The 23,722-nt window shown below is 41.4% G+C and overlaps 1 protein-coding gene across 1 annotated transcript in view; it reads right to left on the bottom strand.

The window, feature by feature from the left end:
* The window catches only part of supt5h (SPT5 homolog, DSIF elongation factor subunit), a 38,191-nt gene extending 18,025 nt beyond the window's left edge, over window positions 1-20,166 (bottom strand). The window contains exons 1-15 of the mRNA XM_084065214.1: window positions 19,968-20,166; window positions 16,503-16,659; window positions 15,307-15,378; window positions 12,078-12,147; window positions 11,263-11,331; window positions 10,420-10,485; window positions 10,276-10,306; window positions 9,467-9,535; window positions 8,400-8,651; window positions 7,501-7,590; window positions 6,023-6,093; window positions 5,562-5,667; window positions 4,356-4,446; window positions 2,326-2,462; window positions 1,172-1,327 (exon numbers count right to left, since the gene is read on the bottom strand). Of these exons, the coding sequence (XP_083921340.1) occupies window positions 1,172-1,327; window positions 2,326-2,462; window positions 4,356-4,446; window positions 5,562-5,667; window positions 6,023-6,093; window positions 7,501-7,590; window positions 8,400-8,651; window positions 9,467-9,535; window positions 10,276-10,306; window positions 10,420-10,485; window positions 11,263-11,331; window positions 12,078-12,147; window positions 15,307-15,378; window positions 16,503-16,659; window positions 19,968-20,051 (1,521 nt within the window). The 5' untranslated portion in view covers window positions 20,052-20,166. The remainder of the gene's footprint in view (window positions 1-1,171; window positions 1,328-2,325; window positions 2,463-4,355; window positions 4,447-5,561; window positions 5,668-6,022; window positions 6,094-7,500; window positions 7,591-8,399; window positions 8,652-9,466; window positions 9,536-10,275; window positions 10,307-10,419; window positions 10,486-11,262; window positions 11,332-12,077; window positions 12,148-15,306; window positions 15,379-16,502; window positions 16,660-19,967) is intronic.
* Between the last annotated feature and the right edge of the window lie 3,556 nt (window positions 20,167-23,722).

Here is a 23,722-nt window from a genome sequence, read left to right as displayed (position 1 = left end):
AAAAATGCAGTGATAACACTATGCAATGTGGCCCTAGAGTGAGCGTGGAAATATAGTGGTCCTCTCCATCATCAAAGTTGCATCACCCACTGGCCTATCTTATACTTTGGTGGGCGACATTGTCACACAAAAGTTCACGACGCAATCCATCACGGTGCGTTGTGAGCTTATAGCTCGGCTATTTTAGCTCTCTTTTTTGTTATGTGAGTACATTGGCCTATAATGACATTACATTACGGTCATTTAGCAGACGCTTTTATCCAAAGCGACTGACAATGCCCAAAACAGGGAACTCTATGGGTGGGTTTTTATAAATATTGAACTAATGAAAAGTATTAGCCAGAGCCTGTGACTAAATTAAGATTTCTCAGCGACAATGTATTATATATCTTAATGTGCTCTGCTGTGGCTTTACGTATATAAAACTCCATAAAGTGGAGGAATTTAACATGGATGGCAACAATAATAACAGCAATCATAACTGTATTAATGTGTCGATTAATCATCTATCCAGTAAATGATAAAACAAACAATACATACAATAAATACAATATGTTGTGAAACCTAGGTGTCTGTCTCTCCTACACTGTCTCACTCTCAGCTGTCCTACTGTCTGTCTCTCCTACACTGTCTCCCTCTTTGTTGTCCTATACTGTCTGTCTCTCCTACACTGTCTGTATCTCAGCTTTCCTACTGCCTGTCTCTATTAAACCGTCTCCCTCTTTGTTGTCCTATACTGTCTGTCTCTCTCAGCTTTCCTACTGTCTGTCTGTCCTATACTGTCTGTCTCTCAGCTCTCCTACTGTCTGTCTGTCTCTCCTACACTGTCTGTCTCTCAGCTCTCCTACTGTCTGTCTCTCCTACACTGTCTCCCTCTCAGCTCTCCTACTGTCTGTCTCTCCTATACTGTCTGTCTCTCCTACACTGTCTCCCTCTCAGCTCTCCTACTGTCTGTCTCTCCTACACTGTCTCCCTCTCAGCTCTCCTACTGTCTGTCTCTCCTACACTGTCTCCCTCTCAGCTCTCCTATTGTCTGTCTCTCCTACACTGTCTCCCTCTCAGCTTTCCCACTGTCTGTCTCAACGTTAGAATTGACTGGCTACTCATTGGTGATAACCAAGCTTCAGTCACACACACACACACACACACACACACACACACACGTGTGTACCTCGTGCATGGTGAGGTCAGAGAAGAGGATGACAAAGTTCTCCTCCACCCTGACGATGAGGCCGGTGTCTCCCTCGTAGCGTCCAGCGATCACCTTCACATGGTCGCCCATGCGGAAATACTTCCTCAACTCATGAGCGGGGAACTCCAGCGGGTCCTGCACGCACACACACACACACACACACACAACACAGACAATTAGTGATGTGCGGGTCGGGTTTTTTCATGACCCGCCCCGCCATGGAACCCAACCCGCCTCCACCCGCCCCGCGAACCCATATATAAATCTATGGCTCAACCCGCCCCGCGACCCGCAGTGGGAAAAAAAAGATAATCATCATCATAATAGCTCAGATTTATATAGCTCTCTTTTAAGTACCCACAATTGCTTTAAATGTCTACAGTAGCACAACATTGTCATGGGCTAAATAAACAAGCATGTTGTTCAAAATAGTTTTTTTTTTGCATGTGAGAGCGGCTGACCCGCTCACCCGCAGCCCGCATAATTGCCTCCTGACTTGACCACCCGCGCCGCGGGTTGACCCGCGGAACCCGCGGGTTACGGGTCGGCCCGCTCATCACTACAGACAATACAAACCGCACAATTACACTTGACTTGTGTGAGTGTGTGTACAAAATATACTTTCAGGTCTCTTTGTGTGTGTACATTCAGGTGTTTGTGTGAGTGAGTGAGTGAGTGAGTGAGTGAGTGAGTGAGTGAGTGAGTGAGTGTGTATTTGTATCACTAGTTTGTAAGGGCCAAATGTCCCAACAAGTATAGTAGAATTAAAGAAGTAGACATAATGAGGACCATTTTCCAGGTTCTCACACGAAAAAAAGTGTTGTTTTATGGTTACAAAATGTATAAAAAAATGTTAAATTTAGGCTGGATCTATACTTAGTTGTGCGATGCTGTCGCACACCCCAAAATAGATAAAAAATAGCTCAATCTAAAAGCTCACAACGCGTCACAGTGCGACATGTTGTGAGCTTGTAGATCGGCTATTTTGGGTGCATGCAGGACACCTGGCACGCAAAAAGTGGTGCCATGGTAGACATGGTAAAACGTTTGATCAAATTACCGTCGTAAACTTTTGATGTCCTCACAAGTATAGTAGTAGAAGTGTGTGTGTGTGTGTGTGTGTGTGTGTGTACCTTGAGGTCTTCGTGTTTGGGCATGATAGTGATCTTGTTTCCGTCCACGCTGAGGATCTTGCCCTGCAGGTTGATCAGCTCTCCCTCACACACCTCCACGTTGTCACCGGCCTGCAGGTTGTGTTCACGCTCTTTACCTGCACACACACACACACACACACAAACACGTTTGTATTACAATTATATGAATGGCATTATACAATTTCCTGCCATTTTCAACCCTAAAGGCGAAAAAACAGCTGATCTGCAAGCTCACTACGCATTCACAACGTGCCGCGGTGCGCCGCATTGTGAGCTTATAGACCGGCTAGATTCGGTGCACGACAGCAGCACGCAACTATGTATAAATCTGGCAAGAGTCTAACCGTCTAACCCTTAAACCTAACCTCTAAACGCCTCAATCCTAACTCTTTTTTTAACCATAGAACCACCATTACGCCACACAATGGCCCTCATTTATCAACGCGGTGCAGCCCAAATAATGGGCGCACAGCGTTTTCACCGCACTTTTCGGCATTTATCAATATATCCTGACGTGGGCTTTATCCTACGGTACGCTGAGATCTCACGTCTGGTCGAGACCAGTTGTTGACGTTGGCTGCGCCCGTTTATTCCATTCTAGACCTGCGGAGCACCATTGTCTGACTGTCTGACAAGCATCTGGACACATAATCCACTCCTAAATGTGTATATCTACACTAATAAATAATCGCTGTGAAAATATATCATTTTATAAAGTAATTTAAACAAACTGCTTTAACAGTCATTAAGATAAGATTGTAGATCTGTCTGTATTGAAAATAGCAGATCTACAAGCTCACAAGCCAGCGTTGCATCGCAACGCGTTGTGAGCTTGTAGATCTGCTATTTTCAAAAATATACGAGCGCTTTTGCGCCGGGACTCCCGGCCACCTTTTCATGGACAGTGAGGTCTACAAACTTACAGTAGCTTGTCCTATGTTATGGAGTTATGTCATAGAGAGTTATGTAGGCTACACAACCTGGCTGGGTTAAGGATATAAACCCGACGCTCCAATATTAACGTGGCGGCACGGAATCACTGCATTCCGCCCGAGTCTCATGTACCGCTACGGAAAGACGAAGTTGGGCGGGCGGGCGAGAGAGAGAGAGAGAGAGAGAGAGAGACAGAGACAGAGACAGAGACAGAGAGAGAGAGAGAGAGAGAGAGAGACGTGTGCGTGGCGAGCAGGGCAAACCGTCTTCTAGTTCGTCTTCATGTCGTAAAATCGGGGCGTGTTGAGAATATTTAAGGGCGTGTTATTGAAATGACGCTCGGTTTCAGCCGTCACATTTATCAACGCTGGGACCAAGTGTACGCTCGGATCAGCTGTGTAGGATGCGTTGATAAATGTGACTTCGACGTTAGTGTATGGCCGAATATATGGAAAAATATATGGCGGTTTATACGCTGCGTTGATAAATGAGGGCCAAAGTCTATCCTTTCAAATTATGCTATACTTGTGGGAACATTTGGGCCTCATAAGCACACACACACACACACACACACACACACACAGGCTGGTGAATTAATATTCGAATATCGAATATTCCTCGAATATGGGGAAAAGCTGTATATTCGAATATGAATATTAATATTCGAATATAAAAAAGAAAAAAATGGTTTATTTGACAGGGACAACACAAAAAACAATGTATCAAGTTATAAAAACAAACAAAATATGTTTTATTGGATCCGAGCACTCGATACATGTTTTTTGTATTGTTTCTGTCAAAAATATATATATATATATTTTTTTTTTTTAAAGAAAAATAAGTATTTTTTTATAATAATAATATTCGAATATCTGCCAATTTTTAAGACCAATATTCGAATATCATTTCTGAGGAAAGTTGACTGTCGTCTCTTGGGATTACAATACGACACTACAACCCCTTCTGTCTTGACAGAGGGGGACAAGTTTAGTCTCCCACCACCCGGGAGATCCGGGGTTGGAATCCAGGGCAGGACACATAACGTACCGATCGCAGCTATAAAAACACACACATACCCGACTCGGTCACCACCTCCAGGTCGATGCCTTCAGGCTGGTCCTCAAACTTCTCCAGCTCTGACAACGTGGGCTTCACTCCATCTGTGATCTACAACCAAGAAGCATACACAGTAAAAACAAATCAATCATTAAATCCAATTTAGATATAAGATACTCTTTTACGAGGGAGCCCTGTCCAAAATAGCAGCAATGAAAAAAAAGTTTCAACACCATAAAAGACTAACATTAACCCATTAAAACCAGGAAAGCAACTGTGTCGTTTTAGATTGTATACGTTAGCTATAAAAAAAAATACTATAACTATCAATATAAAGATTTTGTGGATGGTAGAGTTCACACCAACTATAAAAACAATTACATGGTGAAAAATAATAGTTATGGTTATAGCGCTCAGTGGGAACAGCCCTTAAAAAGGCCAGATGCAAGGCCAATGCAACTCCTTGCAACATGCAAGTCCTTGCAACCATTATCCTCAATGGCAGTTGTGACTAGATGCATTGGTGCGGTCTGGCCTTAGATAAGACTAAAGGCCCCGCTAGCAGCCCCTAGACGCTGCTCTTTACACCCAAATGTAAAAGAAAATCTAGGACAGTGGTTCTCAAAATGGGGTCCAGGGACCCTCAGGGTTCCTTGAGGGGGTTCCAAATGGACCCTTACAGGTATGTAACTCTGAGAGTGTACAAACTGAACCAAATGGACCCTCACAGGTCCACTTGATTCCATTTGTACCTAACTACAATTTGTACCCAACTCTCAGAGTTATGGGTCCTTGAAATATTTATTTTTATTATTATTATTATTTTTTTTCTAAATAAAACAGTAGTGCAACATCAACTGAAGCATTCAAAATGCAAAATAACTGATTACTGTAAATTACATATCATGTGATCAATTATGTGGTATGGGAATGGCACACTCGCCGATAACAGCATTTTAGGCAGTACCGGCAGCTTTTCCGACACTGATATCGGTATTGGAACATCTCTAGATGTTAGGGATGTATTAGTCATCATTTATGATAGGTCAGACATGGTCCTCACTCACCACAGCAGACATTAGTTATAATGTATCATAAGGCAGACATGGTCCTCACTCACCACAGCAGACATTAGTTATAATGTATCATAAGGCAGACATGGTCCTCACTCACCACAGCAGACATTAGTTATAATGTATCATAAGGCAGACATGGTCCTCACTCACCACAGCAGACATGGCAAAGCTCTTGAAAAGGAATCCCTTGCGGCTGTAACGATTCCCCTCAAAGATCATGAAGTCACCATCATGGCTCACCTCTCCTCCCAGAGACCTGGACAACAACATGACAGCCTTACGTCCAGTTGTATGGTTCAGCAACTTGTATTAACAGTTATAATGTAATGTAGAGATATTTTATAATAGAGACATTAAAATCATGGCTAAAACAGACAATGGTTTCATAAATAATAACTCTACAGACACACTTGTATTGTGTGTGTATATATGTATACATGTATTATTGTGTGTGCATTTAAAATCACAGCACAATCTCTGTGTGTGTGTGTGTGTGTGTGTGTGTGTGTGTGTGTGTGTGTGTGTGTGTGTGTGTGTGTGTGTGTGTGTGTGTGTGTGTGTGTGTGTGTGTGTGTGTGTGTGTGTGTGTGTGTGTGTGTGTGTGTGTGTACCTGATCTTCTCAGCATCAAACAGCCTCTGTGCAGGTCTCTTGAACTTCTTCCTTTTGGCAAACCAGTCTTTCTACACAACACACACACACACACACACACACACACACACACACACACACACACACACACACACACACAAGATACTCAGAGAATATCCAACAACATTGCCGCCATCTCTCATTTTAGTGAAGTTTAGTGATAATGTGTACAGTATATTTTGGTGTTTAAAAACCAGTGCCCTGCACCATGAAAGCATGTTCTACAACGGTGTAACAGCAGAATGGCTCCGTATATGAAATAGCATATACAGTAGTATCAGTTCTCACGGCTATGTATTGTTGCAGGCACCCAAAGGCCAGGCCAGTACTACTGAACCTCTCTGTCACGACGTGTCACCCTATAAATTGTATGGTCACTCTCATAGAAGTCCTGCTATCGCATGGTTGTACCACGCGTATCATTTTGAGCAAGTCATTATAGGCAAAAATGTACAAATATCTTCCAAAATATTCATAGGCTAAGATCAGCAGCACAACAATTGCTTTGGCAATTGTCAAATGTAAATTTCTGCCACGAGGTCTAAGGTTCTTGAAACCGCTGTGTCCGTCAGTACTTTTTCTACAATGGAAACAAAACTATCTAAAACATGATTGAGAACTGCTTTTGATGTCAGCGACACAAAAAACAGGTGTCTTTCTAGACTCTTCTTTTCTTTCTTTCTTGGGTTCTTTCTTTTCATTTATACTGTGTATCCTTGTTGTATTTATGTCGCCAAATAATTTACGTTTGCTTTTTATTTTTCTGATTACTTTCCCATTTCTATTGTATTTTTGTTGTTAAATGAGGTGATATTAACTTTATAAACCCCACAGGGTTTTTCTAAATCTCACCCGCACAACCCAATATTATGCTGTTGTTACAAATATGTTGTTTTTAAATGTGCAACAACAAAACAAAAAAAGACTGTATTTGGAGCTGGCTTCAACAATCATCCAGGATCAACACTAGTGCAGAGATGTAAATGTGTACACCCGTAATAGCCTTAACAATCTACAATGCCGGCATGATCAAAAATAAAAAGCTAATAACAATTCAAAACAAAATAACACCTGGAATAGTACGTTGAGCGTCATGGGTCGATGATGCACGTCAATATAAGAGTCTCAGAGGGTGGAATGTTATCTTAAACTTGTGTTTTTTTGTGTCTGTATAGAGGCACAGATGAGAATGATTCTCCTGGAGAAGAATCATTGTTATTAATAGGGCTGTCACAAAATTATATATAAAATAATTTGGTCAATCAATCAAAATGAATGAAAATCAAATCAGGACCGTAAAATCAACAGCTTGAATGGTACCTGCAGTTTGATGGTTAAGAGTACACCCTGCACTAGTGTGTGTGTGTGTGTGTGTGTGTGTGTGTGTGTGTGTGTGTGTGTGTGTGTGTGTGTGTGTGTGCATGTGTAAATGAACCAACCAGGCTCATCTTGGCCTTGATGCGGTCCAGGTCTATGCGAGGGATCATCTTCAGAGAGATGGTGTTCTGACTTGGCTCCACGTAGTCCACCTGAGATGAACAAACCACAGCGTTCACACCTTTAGTGTCGTTACAATGTAGGCATTTAGCAGATGCTCTTTATCCATAAGCAAGGTAAACACAAACATCAAATGCAGAGAGACAGTGTAGTGCCTCTGTACTCTATGATCACAGGTCAACCAAGAACCTGGCATCAGTGGTGTAAAGTAACTAAGTACATTTACTCAAGTACTGTACTTAAGTACAGTTTTGAGGTATTTTTGAGCGGTGCAACCGCTCCTATAAGAGGGTTTAGGACCCATCCGTGGTGAAAGTTTTTCTTTCCGTCGTGAAAATTTGTATTTCGCTGTGATGCCATGCTGTGGAAAACACGCCCATAGGCTAATAAAAAAAAGAAATCACAACCAGTGTGACGTGCTGTGATTGGCTACCGAGATGCATGATGAAATTAATAACTCATAAAAATCACCGCTCACTTCACACTGGGTGTGATTTTTAATTTACTGGAGTATTTCCAATTGTCAGTACTTCCACTACATCTCAGAGGCAAATATTGTAATTTTACTCCACTACAATTATTTGAAAAACTTCAGTTACTAGTTACTTTGTAGATTTTGATTATTAATACAAAACATACATTAACCATTTCAGCACTAAATATATTTTGGCCATTTGAAAATAGCAGATCTACAAGCTCACAATGCGTCGCGATGCGACGCATTGTGAGCTTGTAGATCGGCTATTTTATGTAGTGAGATGTTGAGATGTTTGAAGATGAGATGTTTGAGATGTTGAGATGTTTTATGATTTGTAGATCGGCTATTCTTTCTAGCGTCTACCTGTGCGATGTCGTCCTTGTACAGGCCTCTCTTGAGGCGGACCCAGGACTTGGGCTTGAGGTTGGTGACCTCCTTCACCACCTTCAGCACGTCCGTCATCTCCTTGATGGGCACCATCTGCTGGTTCCAGAAGCCCATGCGCAGGTTGCCCACGCCCTCGATGGCCGCCTTCACGTGCGTCTGCTTGTACGACTCCACGTAGATGTAGCCCTTCACGTGCTCCGGGGCCACCACCGACTTGATCTGCAGCGGCTGTGAGGGACCGGAGGAATGGTGGAAATGTTGAGGTACTTTTACTTTACTGGAGTATTTCCAATTGTCAGTACTTTTACTTCTACTCCACTACATCTCAGAGGCAAATATTGTACTTTTACTCCACTACAATTATTTGAAACCTTTAGTCATTAGTTACTTTGCAGATATAACTATATTACAATATAAGTATTTCTACATTGCAGTATTGATACTTTTACTTAAGTAAAACATTTGAGTACTTTTTCCACCCCTGATCGTTTTACACTAGGGGTGTGCCTATTTCACGATACGACACTTTTTTATTATGAAAATATATGGGGGGGAAAGAAAAGCAAATGCAAATACATACTTCTGTTTTTGCATTATTATTAGCACATATGTAGGGGCCCCTTCCATCGCCAAGGTTTTCTACGCCATTGTTTTTTTTAAGTGGGGTCCGGGGACCCCCAAGTGGTCCTTGAAGGAGTTCCGGGGGGTCCCCAGCTAAATGATAGTTAGGAACCAAATGGACCCTTATGGGTCTGTAACTCAGAGAGCATACACTCTCAAGAGTTACATTAACATTGATTTTACTATATAAATTGGGGTCCAAAAGATAGAAATGCCATTAAATAGGGGTCCGTAGCCTAATGCATGTCAAACTGGGGGTCCTTGAAATTAAAATGGTTGAAAATCCCTGCTAGAGCCGTAAAACATCTTCTCTTATGGGGGGTCCTTGGCATATCTTTTCAAATGGGGGTCCGTGGGCTAATATGTGTCAATTTGGGGGTCCTTGACATGAACACGTTTGTGAACCACTGGTCCAAACTTACTGTGTCGGTGAACTGGTAGGCGATGAACTTCCTCATCAGGGCGATGCAGGTGGCCCTCTCCTCTCCGATCTGGAAATACACCACGTATAGTTAGGAAGACATACCTACTACGACAGCACTGGTTCTCAACTGGGTCCTTGACAGGGTTCCAGGGGGTCTCTCTCTATCACAAAATTTGATATAACTTTATCGTCAACATAAGTCAAAGCAGAGATGGGCCATTGTTATACAGAACAAAGTCATCAACAAGTCACATTTCTCCTCGTATGACGGACGGTGTCACTTGTCAAAAACGGACTCAAATTGTGCTTACTATTGTAAAATGGTTTGAAAGATTTCTTGTATGACTAACTAGTCCTTGTGGGAATCAAACCCTAATTAACTCTTAGACCGACAGAGTTTCTCTAGAACAGTCTGTAGCCTCTGCCAGTGTTTTCTAAGCTAGTACTTAGAAAAAATGATATTTTTTTGTCCGTTTATTTTTTTTAACATTGAAGTGAATGGAGCAGCAACTTTTTGGAAAATGTTATCTCCTGGTTCTTTGTGACGAACGGAAAAACGGAAAAACCCAAAAAATGAAAAATTATTCTAGAATTTATTTTTGTAAAAATATAGGCAATAGCTAAATTCTCAAAAACGTTCATAAACGTTTTTCGCAGGCAATGAGTTAATAATTTCTTTATCTTACCACTTGTTCTCTACATTTGAAGTTACTACAGTTACAATGCTGAAGAACCAAACCTAAATCATTTCACTTTTGTACTTGCATAATGAGATATAACAAGTACAAAGCTTGAATCTCTACATACCTTACACTTGACTGTCCAAAGGTTAGGATCCCTGAAAAATACAATCACAATAATGATGGTTTGGTATTATAACGCCATATTCAAATCATCGGTAGATATCTCTGCATCTGGATGCCGATTGGCTGGATGTGTCACGTGACATACTTGACACCAGGAAGCAGTTGCTGCTGGGTGATGTCATCGGACAGCTCCTCTGATCCTCCAGGGAAACTGGTCACAGAAGAAGAAGAACACAAAAAGGTTTATGAAAACATGCTCGGTGTGTTTACAAGTCAGCGGGGTTTCCCCCGACAAAATACAGGGGCTGCTAGAAATGGGCAAAATGACATACCTCAATATGTATGACGATACAATATGACTATGGGTTCACACATTTCATATTATCTACTACTCGCTCATACAGAATGGTTAAAATAGCGTTTTGGTCACAACAATAAGTTCCAGATTGCAGCTGTGTGTGTGTGTGTGTGTGTGTGTGTGTGTGTGTGTGTGTGTGTGTGTGTGTGTGTGTGTGTGTGTGTGTGTGTGTGTGTGTGTGTGTGTGTGTGTGTGTGTGTGTGTGTGTGTGAGTGTGTGTTAATTTTGTCGACTAAGACTAATAGACTATGGTTTTTATATTTAGTCGACTAAGACTAAATGGTGTGTTATTCAAACAACAACGACAAAAGACTAAGAATAAATCAGAATGTATGTATGTGTATGTGTATTGTCTCACGTGCATGCATGCGCGTGCGCACACACAATGCTTGCGCTTATGGCAATAGTTCAGTAGTAGTAATGGTTTACTTCAGTTTTAAGCCATGAACAAAATAAGACACTGTATACGACAAAAAACTAAAAAAACAGCACAAAACATAGTGGGGGTGTGTGTGTGTGTGTGTGTGTGTGTGCGCGTGTGTGGGTGTGTGTATGCGCACGCTGCAAGTGTGTGTGTGTGTGCGTGTGTGCATGTGTGAAGCACTGTAGTGTAGTAGATAGTATACTCACTGCTCTCCTCCAGATGATTTGGCATATTTCCTCATGTAATATTCACCCAGCGCCTCTTCTCTAGAATCTCTGCAACACAAACACAAACACACAACAACAACACACTTGTAAGTCGTGGACACTCACTGTCGAGGCACTCGGGACGAGAGCATCAAACAAGTTGGAAATAATGTATGTTGAGAGAGAGAGTAATACATTAATGTTTATTGTAAAGGGCAATGTAGCGCTCCACGTATCTTTGTAGACAAAATGTCTATGTGATTTTTTTTCACTGGATGTTATGTTGTTGCCGGCAAATACAAGTCCATGATACTGCGGTGGCAGTGGCTCAAGGCGGTAGAGCAGCCGCTTGGAAATCGGACGTTTTCCCAAATCGGGTTTGACCCCGGGCTCCCCCTGTGATACTGTGTCAAAGTGTCCTTGAGCAAGACACTGAACTACCTAACTGACCTAACCACTACTGATGAGCAGGTTGGTGGTAATGTCCCCAAAACCTCTGTAGTCTTATTGTAGCAAACAGCTAAAGACACAGAAAAGGTTCACATTTCATGAGTGGGGTATTAACTGATGTATCTTATGCCATAGAACAAAAAAGAAAATTCTCTTTAGACTTCATTTCAGCCAGTTAAAGGGATATTTCACTTTCAACATTAAAAACAATATATTAAAAAAGTAATGGAAAAATGGCCCCCTCACACATTAGAATCTTGCTAACGCGTTGTGAGCTTGACGATCGAAAACAGAAAACACACTAGCATAGGTCAACCATGTAGGCCTTAAGTGGTTAATGAATGTGATGATTATTATGTGATCACCTCCAGAGGTTCTGAAGTCTTCTGGATCCCGAGTGGTCTTCATCCAGAACCACATGGTCTATGTTGGACACTGACACACAGAGAACAGGGACATTAGTTTGTACGCAATAAGAAACACACACACTGTTCAAACTGTACACAACTCTTTTGGTTACAATGTTTTTGTTACTAAGTTACAAGAGTTCCGTAAAATTAATATGCGGCGTCCCGTCTAAACAAACAAATAAAGCAAGTAAAGTAAAACTCACCTTCTGCCTCTTCTGCCGAGGGCCAATCAGGAAGGTAAAACAATAAAGGAGAGAGAGAGAGAGAGAGAGAGAGAGAGAGAGAGAGAGAGAGAGAGAGAGAGAGAGAGAGAGAGAGAGAGAGAGAGAGAGAGAGAGAGAGAGAGAGAGAGAGAGAGAGAGAGAGAGAGAGAGAGAGAGAGAGAGAGAGAGAGAGAGAGAGAGAGAGAGAGAGAGAGAGAGAGAGAGAGAGAGAGAGAGAGAGAGAGAGAGAGAGAGAGAGAGAGAGAGAGAGAGAGAGAGAGAGAGAGAGAGGATAAAGGAAAAGCAGATCAGAAGTGAGGGAGAATGAAGGAGAGGAGAGATGGAAGGATGAGGAGGAAGGAGACAGACAAAGATGACAAAAGGAGATTGTCATCGGGGCGTACGGTAGCACACAAGAGTAGAAACACACAAACAAACAAACAGGCAGGAACGACAACACAGAATGACAGACGACAAAAAACACAAACAGAAAAAAAAGTCGATTAATAATAATAATGAGCTGTTGTACACGCCACGACAACACTGAAGCGTGGATATGGTTTTAGAATGACGGTGTGCAGCTTTTTTTTACACAATGTGATACAGAGAAGCATCCGTTACATCTGTTAGTTCTCAACATAGTGACTTTGACAGGTGGCTCTCACACTGCGGTCCTAGAACAGTAAAAATCCCTTAGGTGAAAAGCAATTTTCAGTTTCGCCAAGGGTTTTTTAAACACCACAGCTTATAGATAAATGCACATTTTTCTGGCACCGGTTTAAGGAACCCACCCTGGACAAACTAACCAAACAGATTTAATTTTAGTCATGCCCAAGTCTCTACTTAGACAGTAGACACTAGACTGTAACTAGGGTTAGATTGCACTTGGTGAGAGGTGGTGCTGCTGCTCTACCCAGGACTTAAGCTGAGAGCCACTGTTCCATCAGGTAGCAAGGTCAGGCAAATGGTCCTACTGGATCCTCTGAAGAGATTCACTCACTTACCCAGGGACAAAGGAGACCCCAAACTATTTGATCTACTATATATACACACACACACCTCTAACCTTCCGTACAGGGGAACCAAATTAATTTGATGAATGCTGTATTGTTCACAAATCGAAGCCTTGGTGGACACAGCCCCTAAAGTTCTACTGACACCAGCATTTCCTTTTATTTTATTTTTTAAAGGAAACCAAGAAACAGATTTGCCATCTGTGCTTCCCGTAGATTAAAGACTGCAGACTTACAAATGCAGCAGAGCTGGAATGGGATGAGAGTTATTGATCATGGAGAAAGAAACAAACAAATAAAATACAAATAAAAAAGTTAACCCGGGGATGTGGGCTTTTTTTTATTAAATGGATGAGCTGATAATCCACTGGACTCATATAAAAAACACGATGGATCAATAAAAAAGCAACGATTAAGGAGGAGTGTTGAGGATTACCGTTAACTGAAGAAGGACATGCATCATAGACGATGTTGGTGAGACAGGGAGAGCACAGTCAGAAAACTGAGCCAACATCTCATCTCATACAATCAATTATACCAACATAGTTACGGGCTGAATTATACTGTGTTGCGTGCCGGTGTTCGCGCACCGAAAACAGCAGATCTACAAGCTTGTAAATCTGACATTTTCAAAGGGTGACACAGCATGTAACCGAGGCAAGCTTTACAGTTATATAGCCATCGGTTTTTAGACAATATACTGTATATCAGCAATTATTTGACTTTAGGATCATCAGTTATTATAAGTACAATAGGAAAAACAAAGCCTGTGCTGCCAGAACGCTAAAGTAGCAGTTTAGGGGTGTGCCGATATATCGTCCCGCGATATATCGCGATACGTTTTCGCGACGATATGTATCGTTTTGGAAAAAAAAAATATCGTTTTTGAATTTTTTTTTTTTTTTTTTTTTTTTTTTACAATCATAATAATCAGGCATGCAAACGGCCCCGAAGTGAAAAGAGTGACAACATGTTTTTTTTTCGGGTCAGGTGTCATACTATTTGGATTCAAAACGGCTATTGTAGCTGAAAAGCTACAAGTTTGCATGTCTGAATAATGCAAAAACAGAATTATTTGTTTGCATTTTCTTTTTTTCTCCTCCATATATTTTCATAATAAAAAAAGTGCGTATCGTATCGTATCGAAATCGTATCGAAGTTGTGAGCCAAATATCGTATCGTATCGTTTCGTGAAATTAGTGTATCGGCACACCCCTATAGCAGTTATTGTTATTTTTTTTTTAGTTCAGTTCATGCTGAACATTTGTGCAATAACTTTTTGTTTTTGTTTTACTGTAGTCTAAACCTTACCACTCATGACATTATTAGCAAGAAGCTGACACTTTTACATGAGTAGTTTCAGCCAGATTGCTTTAAAAGGGATAGTTCACCCCCCAAAAAAATATTTTTTACTATTGATTAATAATAATGGATATTTGTTTGTTTTTGTCGTTTTGCCAATAATTTGATGACCAGCGGAGACCCCCTAAAATAATCATATATTTGAATGATAGTTTGATTCGGTTCCACAGATAAATATTGTGATCTGACGTCACATACAACAGAAATCACAGCATTAAAAAAAAGAAGAAAAAAGAATGTGAACAATAATTTGCCCAAATGTAGAAGATCTCCAAATATGGGTGTGTGTCCGTAATCTCCATATTTGGGCATAGTTCTCGATGCACCTAACCCTAAACCCACGGACAACTTGAACTTCATATAGTATAGTTCATTTAAAGCCTAACAGAATGTACAAATATTGATACAGATACAGTATATAGTACATGTGAAAAAAACAAGAACATTAATTTGAATACATATATGAATATATAAAAGTGATCCTTGTCTGGATCACTAAGTGCACGTATAGTTCTGAATCTTTAACATGTTTGGCATTGTGTGTGTGTGTGTGTGTGTGTGTGTGTGTGTGTGTGTGTGTGTGTGTGCCTGCGTGTGTTTGTGCACGCTCACCCTTCTCCAAAATGTCCTCCGCTCCCTCCTCCCATGGGTCTTCGTCCTCATACTCATCGTCCACATCTAGACAGAGAAGACAAGAGACAATGCAGTCAACACTTCAAACAGACCACATGAATGAGCCCTATAGTGTCTCTATTCTGTGCACGTCATAACAGGCAAACACGTCTTACGACAAGTCTGCGTCGTTAATGGGTTCGTTGACACAATAAGGGGTCGTGTCCATAGAAAGTGTGTTTTTTTTTTAGAGCAGAAGTGCTTTGGATATCACGTCCAGCGGGCTTCTTACTCAGTGCAACAGGAACAGGAAGTTAACATTTTTATTTAAAAAAAAAACAGTACTGGGTTTTGTGATGTTCTGTATTGTCTGAATCAACCTTGTTCGTGTTCGTTTACGTGCTAAAAGAGTGACTTTTTGAGAGCTGTTTTACCATACAATGCAAGTCAATGAGGAGCATATTTAGAATGATCCATTTCTTATGTCTTATTCACCTTTGCAGTTACATCATGACAAGGTAACTACACAACCCAAACCTCTACCAAAGTGGTCTTGCTCTTTAACCATTTAAAAGGTAGGGTAAGTGATTTTCTTTGGTTAAAATAAGTGTTAAATAGCTCTATATTGCTATAGAGTGTTTATTCAGTAAAAGCCTTTTGGAGTCTCTTTGTCTCTCCAGCTCTTCATAAAACAGAAAACGCATTTTCGTTTCAGTTTCATTTCCAATTGTATCCAATCAGGATAGAGAACTCAATCAGGATACAGATTAAACAAGTGAAATTGGAAGTGATGACACTAAGAAATTAGCAGACAAAGCTGGAACTGGAACACTATAAAAATGAAGCTTAAAAATGGGTACTTTCTCCTGATTGGCTGAGATTTTGACACCTACCGGAAAATGTATTTTCTGTTTATTAAAGAGCTGGAGAGACGGGGAGACATCTGTTACTGAACAAACACTCTATAGCAATGATTACTATCAGAATATAGAGCTTTAACCTTTTAACACAATACTTTTTGTTTGAACCAAAAAATATCACTTACCCTACCTTTAAATACATGGCAGAAAGACACTGGCAGCTCAACAAAAAAAAACATGTTTTCCCTATGGACACGGCCCGTAAACACAGTGTGATGAATTATAGACGACAAACAGGAGCAGAGGGGGGGAAGGGGTCTTTTTCCGTACCGGCCTCGTCCAGGATGAAGCCCCCGTGTCGGGGTTTCTTCCGCGGCCTGTCGTCGTCATCCTCCTCCTCCTCTTCGTCATACTCCTCCTCGTCCTCGAGGTCCTCCCCCTCCTCCTCCGCTACCTTATCGCTGCCCACGGGGCTGGCCGTCTCCTCCTGGTGAGAGACACACACACACACACACACACACACACACACACACACACATTTGTATCAACTTTGTTTTTTTCTCAGTAGCACTGATATTCCCATTTCCTGCACCCCATTCGGATGCTATCAATGCATTGAAATGGGACATTATCACGTTTTATCAGACCATTGAATGGGCGAAGTAGGCGACATACTGACCTACCCGTGATTTCTCAGACCATTCATTGGCTGTTATCAGGACCTATTGACCTACCGACGGAGATGACTTATAAAGTTAGTTTCGGTTTCGGACCATGACGGAGGCGCGCAGTCTCTTTTTTTTTAATACTTTATTTTTTATTTGTAATACTTTTATTGACGGAGGCGCGTTGTCTCAAGCGAATTGGAACCACATGAGGGACCACCGAGCGAGCTAAAGCAAGCGAGTTGCCGCCCTGAACGTTGTGACGTTCGCTTGAGCCTACTCAGCGCCGTAGCGGTCCGGGCACCTAGGCCGCTAATGCAGCCTGACAGCGTGGTTCGCGGGTTCGAATCCCGATCGCGACGACCTTTGCTGCGTGAGCAACAAAATCCATATTCGTCGTGTTTTTTTAATGTAAATTAACGCCCTACTTGATCATACTACAGCGTCACACAAAAGTATCAAAAGTAGCAGATCTACAAGCTCAAAATGTGACGCGTTTCGAGCTTGTAGATCTGACATTTTTTTATTTGAATGCTGAAAAGTAATAGTTTTGGGCATAATGAGGTTTAATGAGGTACACTGATTCACATCACATCTGTGTTTTTTCTATCTGTTCACTTTCATAATGCATTTTGCTTTACACAATTGGAATCTACCAAATTATGAATGAAATCGTAATATAAGTACAGTGACCTAGTGTCACTTCGTTAATACGTCTACAACACAACGTAGGCAATGATAGAATGAAGGCTGTGCTTCTCTGGGTAAACCTTATGACATTAAACAAAAATGTTATGAGAAGAGAGGATAATATGACCGGGAGAAGATTATACATTTGTTGTGTCCAATAGTCTACTATAAACTTGTAAACTTTAAACTGCTGCTTTAACCTCAGTAAACAACACAAATCAGCCTTCTTCATATATTTAATGTAACGCAATTTATGGTTGGTCTGGTCCAAAAGAAAAATAACGTTGTAATATTACATGATGTTGGTGTGGCGCACACACAGTAATGCAACATTGTAATGTAAATAGACAGAGGTTTGGTCCACAGTAATGTAGCCCAGGGGTCTGGGACTCCAAGGGGGTCCACAGAGTTACTACAGTGGGGCAGCCAAATCTTTGTGTGATAGGGACACTTTTTTTTTACATAAACACTTGTACCGTAGCATCTTAAACCCTAGCATCCCTTTTCAGAGAGGAACGTTAGCTGGAAATAGCAGATCTACAAGCTGCGAGGCGTTGTGAGCTTGTAGATCGGCTATTTTCGGCAAAGAGGTTTGGTGTAGAGGGGGAAAAAAAGAGCAGACCAAGTTCAAGTGTTTAGGGCACACGTGGGCAACATACGGCCCGGGGGCCGGACCTGGGCCTTTGACCATCTTAATCCGGCCCGCCAAGTCCTCAAAGAAAAACAAAATGACCCCCACCAAAAATGTACTTTCTAAAAGGCTGCCGTATGTTAAAGTTTTTTTTAGAAAAATGTATTTAACGAGACTCCAATTAATAGTAATTCATATTTACCATTTGAGTACTATACCTACCTGCTTTCCTCCATCCGTATGTACTCAAATGTTTTATGTTTATAATGTAACAGTCAACCTTCGAGTCTATATTTATAACATTATGCAATGCGTTTGATCAGTGACCTAGATAAGATGTTGTATAAATGTATAGGCTCATTTAAACGTTGATACGGCATTGACGTGGATTGTTTTATGCAAGTCATCTTTTCATTTTAAGGCCAGAGTACAGAGTGATACAGTACAGCTGTTTTTGTAACTGATAATTATTGTTGTGAAAGCAAGTACCTTAAGGATAAGGATAATTCCTTTTTAACAGGTCGTTCATGAAAGTCCTTGCGGTCTTGTTTCCAAGGAGAACCTGTGAGCAATTAGGGGTTAAGAGTCTTGCTCAGGGACAAATTTAATTTCATCGACACATATGCTGGCCTGGCCTGGAATCGAACCTGGGGCAACCCAGGCCCCTGGCTCCCTAGGCGGGCTCACTAACCACTCAGCTATGGCACCTTATTGTAAAGTAGTCTAGCATGTTTACCAAATTCATGCAGTTTTAACATAATTTGTCACTATGTGTTTCAAGTTTCAATTGTACAAAGTGTGGCCCCTCACTCACTTTCTGGAAGTCAGTATGGCCCCCTGGAAAGAAATCTTGCCCACCCCTGGTTTAATACGCATGTGCAGCATAAATACTTATGTATTTGGGATGAACGGAGTATCCATAAGAGGAAAAAAAGGTATATACAGGTTTCCAGTGGTGGAAAGTAACTAAGCACATGTACTCAAGTACTGTACAAGTTGTGTACAATTTTGAGGTGTATTTTCAAAAGATTTTCAGACATTTTGTGAAATGGGACATTCTGCACAGTGAATACTACTTTTGGTACTTTAAGCACATTTCGATACCAATACTTTTGTACTTTTACTCAAGTACATTTTTGAATTCGGGACTTTTACTTGTAACAGAGTATTTCTACACAGCAGTATTGGTACTTTTACTGAAATAAACCATTTGAATACTTATTCCACCACTCATTATGTATGGATAACGGCAGAAAAAAAAGGTATACAGGGTTCCGAAAGGGGCGGGCTAACGGGTTTATGTAACGTCCTAAATGTAATGCAACGCAATAACGTAACGTCGGTGTGAAGCTCCATTCAGCGGTGTTAAAACTAAAAAGTAAAACAACAAGACAAGACGTGAGGTTTTTTTTAAGACCAGGTACAACCACCAGCATCATTAGCATGTTAGCAGCTAACTAGCAGCAGATAGAACCTTCAAACAGCAACAGCACAGCACCCAGCGTTAGCATTTAAGTGGCTAACAGGTTAGCTTAGCTTTAGCTTAGCGTCACGTCACTTAATAGGTCTTGTCGGTAGGCTGGGGATGCTCCAAGTTGCTTTGCAAAATGCTGATCCGGTCTATACCGGATACGGAAACGTTACTTGCTCATACATGGTGTGGCATTGTACAAATGACCGGATACAGTAGGCGGGGCTCTAGACCGGATTCCATCAGTTGATTGGTATTAGGAACCAGGCTTCCCCAACAGAGAGCCTGTTGAAGCGAGGTTTTAGGTTGTTTTGTCGGGTGTTTGTTATATTTAGTACCTCGTTGTCCTCCACGGCCTCTCCGTCGCTGCTCGCCGCGTCGCTCTGCGCGTCCGAGAAGTCGCTGTCCTCGCTGTCCGACATGGCGTCGTTGTGTCGATAGGACAGATGTGTTAGTTTATCTATTAACACGTTAATGAGAACGGGTAGGACAAAATAAACAACACACTACAGACTGGTCTCACAGCCGCGAGATTTGAGGCCCGGAAACTGAGCTGACGTCAGGTCAGGACGGTGAGGGGTGGGTGTCTTTCATCTACAGCGCCTGCTCCAGGCGAGGAGGACCACGTTTACAAACGTGATCTCACTGGGTCAATGGGTTTTCCGCTTTTCCCCTTATACATAATCAATCATTTCAGGAGTAAGGGCTTCGACATCTCTTCTAAATCTAGTCAACAAGGCCTACAGTAGGCTATGCACTGGACAAATGTGCATGACATTATTTCAATATACAAAAAAACACGGGAAACGTTAGAGGGAGAAATAGCCATGGATACACGACGACCGTGGATGAACTTCAACCTGGTGTTTGCACTTTCTCCATTTACGGCCCGATACACGTCATCTACATAAACGTTCATGAATCATATTTAAAATATAAAGTGCTTACCCCATGGCCGCGGATGTTACATTTATGTGCAGGGTCTCAAAATTACCCGTATCATCCGTATTGTTCAATAAAAAGCATTTTGATCTAATCCTTGGCCATTTCTCCGTACTTTCGCCATGTTTTCAACTCCGTGACCCTATCGGTTGGGAGGTGTATTGCACTCTTAACACATTATACCTCTATGATAAAATGGCCAACGATCGGATTAAAATGCTTTCTATTGAACAATACATAATATATGGGTACTTATGAGAGACCCGTGCATAATTTTAACATCCGTCACCATGGGAAAAGCACTTTATATTTGACATCTGAAAGTTTGTATACATGCACGGACCGTAAATGGAAAAAGTGCAAACACCAGGTTGAAGTTATTCCATGACTGTAACAGGAGTTTTTTCATGTACCGCACGGTAAGACTACAGTAGCTAATGAATACATTAATCAATATACTTTAATGTGCGAAATGCATACAAACATAATTGTTGTTGTTATTTTCACTGTTTTAATTACGCTGTGTATATTGTTGTTTGTATACTCTGTTCTCTGCTTGTTTTCACAATAGGCTACATAACTTTTTTACATCACGTTTACGAATCCCAATTTAAAGGAGTAGTTCACCCAAAAAAAAATACTTATTTTCTATCAATTACATTCCATTTGATGAATTTTTACTTTACTGGAGTATTTTACATTTTCAGTACTTTTACATCTATTCCACTACATCTCAGAGGCAAATATTGTAGTCTACTTTTACTCCACTACTCCGAGTCGAGCCTTCAACGTTTTTCAGGCCAAGGACCCCTCAGCTCAGAGAGAGATGAAGCAGGGACCCTCACTACACGTTTTATCTCTCTCTCATAGATATATTTATAGACTTGTTTGACAGCACTGTCTATGTGAAGCGTTGTGTTGGATTGTATTGTCAGACTGTTCACCACTTAAACCAGGGGTGGGCAAGATGTCTTTCCAGGGGGCCATACTGACTTCCATAAAGTGAGTGAGGGGCCACATATTGTACAATTGAAACTTGAAACACATTTGTGCTGAATCATGTTAAAACTGCATGAATTTGGTAAATGCCAGACTACTTTACATTAAGGTACTTGCTTTCACAACAATCATTTTCATTTACAAAAAAAACATTTTCTTTTTTTTTTAACAGCTGTACTGTATCACTGTTCTCTGGCCTTACAATGAAAAGATGACTTGCATAAAACAATCCACGTCAATGCCGTATCAACGTTTAAATGAGCCTATACATTTATACAACATCTTATCTGATATGCACCGCTCCATAGGTCACTGATCAAACACATTGCATAATGTTATAAATAATATAGACTCAAGGTTGACTGTTACATTATAAACATGAGTGACATCATGGCCTCAGCACCTGTTCAGTGGAACGGGCTGTGGAAACTGCTCACACACATTGCTACACAGTATCACTGCAGTCATGTGATTAAGATGTGACTGACCCCATTATAACTAACCCTATCCCTAACCCTTAACCCTATAACCTCTCTAGAATCACATGTGAAGATCCTCTAAAGCAGGGGTTCCCAAGTTAACCTTTCTGTTCCCACTGACCGGCTGACAGTGGCGTGCACAGACATTTTGAGGGGCAGGTGCTCAAGTAAATTATACTTTTTTTTGTTTACTTGGTCTGCTCTTTTTTCCCTCTACACCTATACCTCTTTGCCAAAAATAGCCGATCTACAAGCCCACAACGCTGCGAGGCGTTGTGGGCTTGTAGATTGGCTATTTTTGGCTAAAGTTCTCCTCAGAAAAGGGATGCTAGGTTTCGAGTGGTTATGGTAAAAAGAAAAATCATATCACATAAAGATTTGGCGGACCCCCTGTAGTAACTCTGAGGACCCCCTAGGGGTCCCGGACCCCCTGTTGAAGACCCCTGCTGTAAACTGGGGAAAAAAGGGCACTTCTGGTCAAGAGGGCAAAGGGCAGGTGCTCTAGCACCACCTAGAGTCTATCTGTGCACGTCCCTGCCGGCTGACGGTTCATAAGATGTTCACGGACCGGCTATAGGAGTGATTATTTTGAGGGGTCGCGGCCTGAAAGGTTTGGGTCAGAAACCCTTGGGTCAGAGCAGAATGTTCTTTCTGAGATGCTCAGGTCCTTCGGTGTGTGATACAAGCATGTGTGATACAAGCATGTGTACAAGCATGTGTGCACAAATGGAACCAGGGTCCATTTGGTTCCATCTGTGCACTCTCAGAGTTATTAGGGGGTCCTTGAAAATTAAGAAAAAGTTAGAAAACCACTGTCCTAGTGGACTCCTAACGTGCCATAAAGTGACTCTCCACCAAACAGACTACTTCAGAATACTACAGACTGGCAGTCTGTTGGCAAAAGTTGGCATTTAGTTCAGCACAAACTGTCAGCCAACGTTAATGAGGACTCACTTTTACAGGCAGTGTTGCCATATTCGGTGAGAGAAATAAGCAACCAGGTCTAGGAAAACAAGCCCAAAAGAAGCAACTTAAGGCCACATGAGCACTTTAAACCTATATGCTTTGGCTATTTGAAAATAACAGATCTACAAGCTCGGCTATTTTCAAAAACTCTTGCAATAAAACGGTGGAATATTTGGAATATTTGTGAAACATTCTAATAACACAATTGCACAAAACATTTTCATGAATATTTGAGAAACATGTAATATTGATAATATTAAATAATATTAATAAAAACATGGAAAGAAGCCTAAATAAGCAATTATACTTTAGAAAGCTCCAAAGAACTGCAACCCGCAACTACCAATTTTTACAAGCAACTTCACAGAAAAAGAAGCCCAAAGTCACTTATAATAAGCCAACATGGCAACACTTATTACAGGGGCTAGGGAAGGGGCAACAACCGTTTCTCTACTCGTGCTGGACCTGGAGACTGACATTCAGTAATTGATTCTGGTAGCAGCTATTATGGCAGACAGCTATCATGGTAGCAGAGAGCTACCAGGGTAGCCGACAGCTAGCAGCTAGTATGCTCGCAGCTATTATGGTAGCAGACGGCTAGCAGACAGTTAACAGCCAGCATGGTAGCAGACAGCTAGCATGGTAGCAGACAGCTAGCAGGATAGCAGACAGCTAGCAGGGTAGCAGACAGCTAGCATGGTAGCAGA

The sequence above is a fragment of the Gymnoscopelus microlampas genome (assembly GCF_963454915.1).
Source record: "Gymnoscopelus microlampas genome assembly, chromosome: 8".
Classification (NCBI taxonomy): domain Eukaryota; kingdom Metazoa; phylum Chordata; class Actinopteri; order Myctophiformes; family Myctophidae; genus Gymnoscopelus; species Gymnoscopelus microlampas.
Note: the sequence above shows the minus strand (reverse complement) of the source record. Positions and strands in the feature narration are given on the sequence as shown.